The sequence below is a fragment of the Tachysurus vachellii genome, chromosome 13 (assembly GCF_030014155.1).
Source record: "Tachysurus vachellii isolate PV-2020 chromosome 13, HZAU_Pvac_v1, whole genome shotgun sequence".
In the NCBI taxonomy this organism is placed as follows: domain Eukaryota; kingdom Metazoa; phylum Chordata; class Actinopteri; order Siluriformes; family Bagridae; genus Tachysurus; species Tachysurus vachellii.
The window spans coordinates 22033969-22043968 of NC_083472.1; the positions used below are offsets into that span (position 1 = coordinate 22033969).

Here is a 10000-nt window from a genome sequence, read left to right on the forward strand (position 1 = left end):
TATGGATCTATTGGTGATAGTTGTAATGAAGGGCAGAAGGTCTTGCGAGATGGTCTGCAGCAAAGTGGAAGGGAGTGGATCCAATGGGCAGGTGGTAGGATTGCAAGACTGGATGAGTTTTAGAATCTCTTCTGCTGTTACAGTTGAGAAATGTGACAACAAAGGTGTAGGGGAGTCCATACTCTGAGATGTAAGTGCAGTCGGGGCTGAAGTGAAGGTCCGGCAGATTTCCTCAATCTTCTCCTGGTAGAAAGAAGCAAAGTCTTCTGCAGTCAGGGAGGATGAAGAAGGTGGAGCCGGGGGGTTGAGCAGAGAAGAGATGATGTTGTGGAATTTCCGAGGGTCATGTGAGGAAGCTTCAAGCTTTTCCTTGTAGAAGGAAGTCTTGGCAGAAGTCACATCTGAGGAGAACTTGGTCATGAGTGTTCGGTAAGAATCAAGATCTGCATGAAGTTGTGATTTCTTCCACTTTTTCTCCTGGATTTCCTCCTACTAATGTAGCTACGCGTCATCCGACCAATTTTCCAGCTTGTTTGGCGATGATTCAGTCAGGACACGAGGTTAAAGCTTTATACAGAGCCGTGTTTTGATCACGCGAAGCATATAAATCCATTTGCATGTGTGAAAATTCGACAAAAGTGGCTACATGTTAATGAGCGAGAGATGAGGAACGTTATAAAGGTGAAAAAAGCATGTTCTCTCTCTCTAAAGCTCAAGTCATACAAGTACAAATCATCACACCTACACGAACAACCTTCATCACAAAAAAATGTAACAAAAGTTCATGACGCAAGAAAAGGGAAGAGGAAGAGTTCGAAAAACAAGAAGAAGATGTGGAGGAGAAAGAAGCAGATGCACCAAAAGAAGATAGAGTGAAGAAAAAGAATGAAGTGAAAGAGGAAGAACATGAGGAAGAACTTGAGGAAGAAGGAGAATAAGATGATGCTGATGCTGATGATGGGGTAAAAGGAGGATGAGGAAGAAGAAAAAGAAGAAAGAACATTTAAAAAAAGAGGAAGAGGAAGGAGCAAAGGAAGAAAAAATAGGAAAACATGAAAAAGAGGAGGAAAGAAATTAGGAGGAAGAAGAAGAAGAAGTAGTAAACAAGGAAAAGAAAGCAGAGGAGGAGGAAAAAGTGATAGAAGAGGTTTAAGTTAAAAACGAAGATGATGAAGATGAGGAAGAAACACGGGTAAAAAAAGGAGGAAGGAAAAGAGGAAGAGGAAAAGGCAGAGGAAGAGAAAGAGGAGGAAGCAGAAGGACTAAGATAAATGTGACCTTCAGTGTCCTAATGTGTCTGGTTTTAGACACCCAGTAACCATGTGAGTGTCAGCACACACACACACACACACACACACACACACACACACACACACACACACACACACACACACACACACACACACATCTAAATCTATCCAAAATATACAGAAAGGCATTCTGGGTATTTTCCAGGAGCCTCCTGAGTGAATGAACAAAGCTTCTTCTTATGGGTTACTGCAGTGTAAAATTAAACACCCCACCCCACCCCACCCCACCCCGCCGTTAATTAACAGGATATCGTAGGTTTTTTCCCACTGAAAAGTAATTACAAATAAGCCAGAATCTAATCTGAGCTGATCTGCTGAAGGTTAAGTGATTTGTTCAAGGACTCAGTGGTCTCTCTTCACAAGCTCTGGGATTTTAACCTTTCAGTATTTTCGCCAACGACGTTCCAGAAACCGTCCAAATCACTTCAATGTTTATGTAAAAAAAAAAAATAGATAAAATAAACAAAAGGAAAAAGAAAAAAAGAGGAAAATGGCATCAGAGGACATTTTCCATTACACTCGGGCTTATAATAATTCCATCCTCCAAACATTATATTTTACTTTATATAACATTTCTGTGTATTTTATTCTATTCTTTTTTTTTATTGTTCATTCTTACACTGTGGAAGAAGAAATTTCACTTCATCACATCACATGCAAGTTGCACGACACTTTTTTTACAGACATGCGCTGCAACTTTCTTAATAACTTTATCGTCGCTGTACATTTATTTTATACACAGACTTGATTTCGCTTCTTTCCCAAAGCTTTAGCTTCCATCACCACCAAGTTCTAGTTCTACTCTCTACGTATCTGACAAAGAACCTTGTACTTGTGCTTCTTATCTCTCTGATCATTACTGAAACGTAAAGTTTGTAACATCCTGTTCGTAATAATCCGTGAACTGGTTTGGCTAATGAGCGCTAATCCTTTACACGCTATATCATGACCTTGAACATGAACAGCAGAGTTACTGAAGGATCTTCTCAGAAGATCCCATAAATCTCTGTTTAAATACATTTATTAACTCAGGGCTCTGACTCTGTACCACAAAGCACATGGGCTGACATTTTGGTGACATTGTGTTACATACCTGGATCTAGGAAGGAACATGGACTCTTTGATGAACACAGATCCAGAGAGAAGAATGTACCAGCAGCTGCCGATGTCATCCGGACTGGAGGGGGGAGAGAGGGGGGGGGCAGAGATAGATAGATAGAGAGAGGGGGGGGGGCAGAGAGAGAGGGGGGGGGGCAGAGATAGATAGATAGAGAGGGGGGGGCAGAGAGAGAGAGAGAGAGAGGGGGGGGCAGAGAGAGAGAGAGGGGGGGGGCAGAGATAGATAGATAGAGAGAGAGAGAGAGAGAGAGAGAGAGAGAGAGAGAGAGGCAGAGAGAGGGGGGCAGAGAGAGAGAGATAGAGATAGAGAGACAGAGATAGAGAGAGAGAGAGAGCGAGGCAGAGAGACAGAGAGAGAGAGAGAGAGAGAGAGAGAGAGAGAGAGAGAGAGAGAGAGAGAGAGAGGCAGAGATAGATAGATAGATAGATAGATAGAGAGAGAGAGAGAGAGAGAGAGAGAGAGAGAGAGAGAGGCAGAGATAGAGAGAGAGGGGGGGAGAGACAGACAGAGAGAGAGAAATTAATAATCTCTATAATTTAAAGAATAACAAATCATTTCTTCAGATAACAGATTTTTTTCAAGTTCATGATTTTAAGGAAGCAGGTGATGGACATTTTCTCTTAATGATGGACAGTTTAAAGCTGTTTTTTTTTGTTTTTTAGGAAACTAGAAGATAAATCACCTCCAAATAACACCAGATAAATACAGGCCAGTTAAAGTCACCAATTCACTGCATATTTTTAAGAAGAGAAGATGGAATAAACCCAGATGTTGTGAGGTAAAAAAGCCACACAACGTTTACATAAACGCTCGACAGAATACAAAATGGGCCCTGAGGCTTTTAGTCGAAGAGTTAACGAAGTTTTTTTTCCTCAGTACTGAAATTCTCACCTGCAGTAATTACAGATATTAGATATAAAAGTTCATGCAGTACGTATCCATGTTATATCCCTTTAAGAATTACTTCGATATTCCTCATCCCTGGGCTCATTGTAGCAAAAAAAAAAAAATAGTGTCATGGTTTAAAAAAATAATGATTTATTGACTTTTCCACGATGGCCGATGACAGATGACCAATTCCAGACTTTCCCACGGCATTCTGACGCAACCGGCTACTGTGGCTACACTCGCTGACCGACAACAACCCCAACCACAATGACTTGCACCACAAGTCCAAACACTTTATTGCTGTTTCTTCTGTTTGGAAAAAAAAGCGCGATAGTAAAATTTCAGTAAAGAAATGAGACAAACAGTAGGAGGTAAACCAGTAGACTACTCATTACGTCCACCCTTTCTCCTTTCCAAACACACCAATATAGCAGCACTAACAAAGACATTTGTGAATGCAGTCGTGTGTGTCTGTGTGTGTGTGTTCAAGGAAATTGCACGCTGACACAGCGCTCAGTAAACGTGCCATGTCACATGACAGGAAGGGACGTGGGCTAAGTGCCAAGAAGGCCGCAGAATTAGCGACTAGCTCTGCGAACTTCACCACCTACTGATGAAAGTGAACCCAATGGAATCTGAAAAGCAGAGAACATCGTCGTCGTTTACAAAAGAACCGTCAATCAAGATCTGAACGACTAAATGGGTGTTGCATTCTCATCTGTGACGGGTCAGTGGTGCGAAGGCAAATACAGCACGAGTGACTTTTTCTTGCGATCGTTTCTTGCGATTCTACTTGCGATTTCACTCACTCACTCATTTTCTACCACTTATCCGAACTACCTCGGGTCACGGGGAGCCTGTGCCCATCTCAGGCGTCGTCGGGCATCAAGGCAGGATACACCCTGGACGGAGTGCCAACCCATCACAGGGCGCACACACACACTCTCATTCACTCACGCAATCACACACTACGGACAATTTTCCAGAGATGCCAATCAACCTACCATGCATGTCTTTGGACCGGGGGAGGAAACCGGAGTACCCGGAGGAAACCCCTGAGGCACGGGGAGAACATGCAAACTCTACACACACAAGGCGGAGGCGGGAATCGAACCCCCAACCCTGGAGGTGTGAGGCGAACGTGCTAACCACTAAGCCACCGTGCACCCCCCTACTTGCGATTTCTTCCGATTTAATTTCAGGAAAACTGAAAAATGTCAGGAAAACTTTAAAGACAAACTTGTGCTCTATGTGTATTAGTTCATCAGCTCATTAGTGTTTAACTAGTTCACTTTAAAAGCTGTATTTAGCTAGTGCTCTTTTTCCATCAGATCGCTAGACGGTACAGCAACGAACGATAACGATCGCTGCTTCACCTTCATACGTAAGAGTTAGCATGAATATTGTGTTACTTCTAGATTTTAAATAATTACAGCTTGACACCAACAGTGTCCAGTCCTTTGTGGTACTAATTTGAATCCAGAAATATGCTAAAAATATTGTAGAATGTAGTAGTAGAATAGTCGAAGAAAAACAGACATTGAACTGAAAAGAATTGCATTGGGGGTTTAGTGGTTCGAGGTTTGATTCCATCCGCCATGTTCTTTCTGTGACTTAGGGGGTTTCCTCAAGGTTCTAGAGTTTCCTTCCCAGTCCAAAGATATAAATTGTCCATAGTGTGTAAATAGGTGTGTGACTGTGTCTGGGGTGTCCCTTGCTTTATTCCCCAAGTCCCCTGGTGCCCCAAGTTCTTCTGGTTACTCTGGCAATTCTATATAAATTCGATAAATTCTTCAAACACTGAAGAACCGGTTCTTTAGAAAGGTTCTGGGATGGACGGATGGAAAACATAATCCGTAGCAGCTATTAGTGCAGCCATGAAAATCATTGATCAAGAACATAATCCACATTGCAAGGACCTTCTTCCTCATAGTGAAAAAGGTTTCACTAAAATTAACCCCAGTGGACACCAAACCTCGAGGTATTTCACCAAGTGTGATCACCTGACTCACCTGATCACCAAGACTGTCACCAATCGGTTACATGAACTTAGAGTCTAAGTTCCGCTACTCTTATGACTATTAGTGGTGGTGGTATTGGTTCCACTAATAAAAAAAATACAAAGATATTCGTTTTCAAGAAGATCTGAGAAGATGATAAACAGATGCCTGTTTACACCCACTGGTATAAATTACTGCTGATTGTCTCAGACACTTCATGGTGGTTCCTCATCCATGAAAAACCTCAGAGAGATCTATAAAAAAACAGAGAAGCTACATCGCCCTCTAGCCCATCAGACCGTAAGAAATTTCGATTGCTTGCTCAACCTAGTAGCCTTCATAACAGCAGCAGTGGAGCTGTTGAGTTTGTTCCAAGATAGGCACGGTTGGGTTTTCTCTCAGAAACCCAGGCTTTCAAACAGCAGGCCAGTGATCAAGGTTATACAATGATCTCAGCAGCTCTGTGATGCATGAAGAACTCGCTTTTATTTAAATAAAGGACTCATACCAGTGCCTGTGCTGTGACAAACGCAACCATATTTAATCTTCTTGGTTGCTTTTTGTGCTTTATAAAGGAACGTGGATTTTATGATCTAACGTCATTGTATAATGGATACATAAAGGTCTGAAATAGATTAGACACTTTAGAGTTTTGCAAATAAAATCTCTGTCAGTGTGATTAGATCAGGAAAAAAAAAAAATTTAAATCAAATGGTACATACTGACACCTAGTGGCCTGGAGGAACATCACTGCACTTCGATGTTGTGCCAAAATAATTCTTGCATTGTATAGTTTTTAAATGCCTGTTTTTTTGTAATATTTACATTAATGTATAAAGTCATTTTCTTTGAAATCGCTTGATTTGAGAAAGTGATTCGATACAGGAGGTGGACCAATCACAGTGTTTTATGTTTTGGAGCAGTTTTTTTTTTAATCTGACCTGAAGTGCAAACTGAGCCAAACTAAACAAACGATCTCAGGAAGCACATGTTAGCCTTAAATGTCCTGAGTCGGTAGCTTTCGAAATGATACGGGAGACCTGACTCGTGGAAGAGAACCAGCCAAGAAAATCAAAGAACAAAGAAGAAAGAAGAAAGAAAATCAATAAAACAAAATATTGAATTTTTAACTAAACTTTTAAGTTAAGTTTTTGAGTTTTCTTTCTTTGTTTTTGGTTTGTTTAATTGTGCGTAGTCTAAAACCGAATGAAACACTTTCACGTGATGGTCAGTAGTGATGTTTTTCTCTTAATCACTAATTAAATGTTCCTATTACAGCACTGAAACAACTACTACGGTGTCCCAAATCAAATAAACATGCAATCAGGAATTTATCCCCCATTTGGGATGCAACCTAAAGAAAGAAACAATATCTGTCGATGAGCGTCATCTTTTTATGGTCACGTGATCTAAACACGGTCCATGAGTGAACTTCAGTGGAAAGATTTCTGTGCTGTGGGTTAATGATGTGAATGCAGATATCTATCAGTCCTTTCTTTAGTCTCTGCTCCAAAAAACATCTTCAAAGGCAACTAGAGATCACAAATATTGGCCCCTTAAGACCACATGACTAACAGAAACACACACACTACAACAAGCATAAGGATCCTATCCCTGCTAACATTTCTACAACAGGGCTAATGAGGCAACTCCGGCACATACACTGACACAGCAGGAATCTCTCTCTCTCTCTCTCTCTCTCTCTCTCTCACTCTCTCTCTCTCTCTCTCTCTCTCTCTCTCTCTCTCTCTCTCTCTCTCTCTCTCTCTCTCTCTCTCTCTCTCTCTCTCTCTCTCTCTCTCTCTCTCTCTCTCTCTCTCTCTCTCTCTCTCTCTCTCTCTCTCTCTCTCTCTCTCTCTCTCTCTCTCACTCTCTCTCTCGACTTGCCTGCATCCTCACTGCCTCTGCTTTGAATTACAGGCAAAACATGAATGCTCAATTATTAATCGATGGAACGCAGAGAGGGGGGGTGGGTGGCTGGGTGGTGGTTGTTTGAGAGACATCTTCTGCATCATCAGCACAGTGCTGACTGAACTGGGTCACAGAAATATTCTTGCATTGAGCGTCAAAAACCCAATTCCCCTGTGGAAAGAGTCTGGGATAGACTACTGTGTGTGTGTGTGTGTGTGTGTGTGTGTGTGTGTGTGTGTGTGTGTGTGTGTGTGTGTGTGTGTGTGTGTGTGTGTGTAACATAGAAATAGGAAATAAGTGAGTGTATAACTGTAGGAAATAGGAAATAACTGAGTGTGCAGAGCCACATAGTTTCTGTTGTGATGTCATGAAGACTTTTAAAGATAATCAAAAGTATTAATGAAGTAATTAATTAGACAGACAGTAAAGGAAAGATGTGTGAGCTGAAGTAAATAAGCTGTTGTGGCAGTATGGCGGTGTGTTATTTTGCTGTGTGTGTGTACACCAGTATACAATGATGTATCACCAAGATCCACTACTGAATGTGTACACGCATAGACACACACACACACACACACACACACAAGGAGAGAGACAGACATACTCAGTCATACAAGCGCACACCCACACACACACACACACACACACACAGAGAGAGACAGACACTCACACACACACACACACACACACACAAAGAGGCATACTCAGGCATACAAACACACACACACAGAGACAGATATACTCAGGCATATACACACACACACACACACACACACACACAGACATATATACTCAGGCATACACACACACACAGTGAGAGAGACAGACATACTCAGGCATACACACACACACACACACACACACAGAGACAGACATACTCAGGCATACAAACTCACACACACACACACAGAGAGAATGACAGACATACTCAGGCATACAAGCACACACACACACAGGGGACGGTTAAACTAAATTAGGTCCTCAATGCCCATCTTGCAAGCATTAAACGACTATAACATTGTAATTGAAATTAAACTAGTAAAAGCTTATTCCTCTATATACACAGACTTGATGTATCGAACATAAAACCTATAATTAAATATAATTACGGCGCATGCAATGACAAGACTTTATGGGCATCACCGCTGCACAGAAATGTTGCAGCCTTTTAAATTAGCACAGTGTGTGTGTGTGTGTGTGTGTGTGTGTGTGTGTATGCACACGTTCGGCACCGAGACGTGCCCTGTGCGTTACTGTGCGGCTTTAAAGCCGAGAGCTAGTTAATAAAGCACAGTGCGGGTTTATCAGCGTGAAACAGAAGCCAGCTGCTGCTGCGTCCGAAATCGCTGAAGCCTCGGCTAGGGTTTAGTGTGCACTACATAGGGTATAACTTCAATACAAAGGTTGTAGGAGAACAACTTTATCTTGTCTGCACATGCTGTAAAGCAAATACTGTATATTTCTGCAAGCACATGGAGACACACACACACAACAAAGAACTCTGGAGTTTCAAGTCGTATATTCCCCTTTAGCTAATGAACAAAGGTGTAAGACAGACACACACACACACACACACACACACAAGAATTATCCTAAACTAGTAAAATCTTCAAGCGGAGATCCCCAATAAACCAATCAGGTGAAACGTGACAAAAACCAGGAGACTCATTTGCATCCCCTCCAGTATTTTGTCTCCCCATCTTGGACCTCCAGGTTCCCTGCGACCCTGTGAAGGATAAACACTACACTACAAAATGGATGGGGTACAAGATGTGAATTTTCCTACTGATACAGGTAATCCTGAGCGCACTATTCTGTTCACACACACACACACACACACACACACTTCCAATCTTCATCACAGCAGGATTTTGTTTAACATACCAGCCTCCATGTGTTTGCTCCACACATTAAGTGGAACAGTAAAAGGTTTCAGAACAGTGAGGCTAATGAAATGCTAATTACACACATAAAATAACATCACACACACACACACACACACACACACACACACACAAACACGTCACAACACGTATTGATTGTTACATTAATGTTTTCAGACATTTCATTTCTTTTTGGGTTTCAAGTCGTTTGTGTGTGTTTGTGTGTGTGTGTGTGTGTGTGTGTGTGTGTGTGTGTGTGGCCTCTAAGCTTGCTGTGAGAACATTACTGTGGACACACAAAGAACTGCTTCTTTACTTGATCAAATGAAGAGAAACAAAACTGAAGCCGCTGACATCCTCGTCACACACCTGTTACTGCACACTCTGTTAAACACACCTGAGTGTGACAACGATTCAGAGTCACCGGGGTCGACAGTACAGACAGCGTACAGCCGAACCGTGTGAATATCATCTCTATAAATGTTCATAACAGATTTGTGATTTTTTTTTTTTTTAAAGGATTTCTTTGTTTTCTTCCATTCATTTCATCAGTCATTCATCTTCAGAAGTCATTTTATTCAGGTTAGGGTCGTGCTGCATCCGGTGAGACCGGAACACACACACTTTCACACACTAGGGACAATTTTGCACTCGATTTCAATCCTAGTCTCAGTATGTTATTGGAAGAAACTGGAATACAGTGGAAACCCTCATGGACACAGGGAAAGAAGAGGAAACGGCAGGAATCAGAGCTCAGGATCGAACCGAGGACGCTGGAGACGTAAGACGGTAACACTTCATGCTGAGCAAAGCGTGTCTGTCTTTTTTTTTTTAATAAAAATGCATATACAAATTCAATGCAAGCGAAACTTTACTCATTTTTTTAAT

General features: G+C 41.7%; 1 protein-coding gene across 7 annotated transcripts in view; it reads right to left on the reverse strand.

The window, feature by feature from the left end:
- The window catches only part of rapgef2b (Rap guanine nucleotide exchange factor 2b), a 110827-nt gene that overhangs the window by 61109 nt on the left and 39718 nt on the right, over positions 1-10000 (reverse strand). For all 7 annotated transcript variants that reach the window (XM_060885299.1, XM_060885301.1, XM_060885303.1 and 4 more), the window contains exon 4: positions 2404-2487. In XM_060885299.1, the coding sequence (XP_060741282.1) occupies positions 2404-2487 (84 nt within the window). The remainder of the gene's footprint in view (positions 1-2403; positions 2488-10000) is intronic.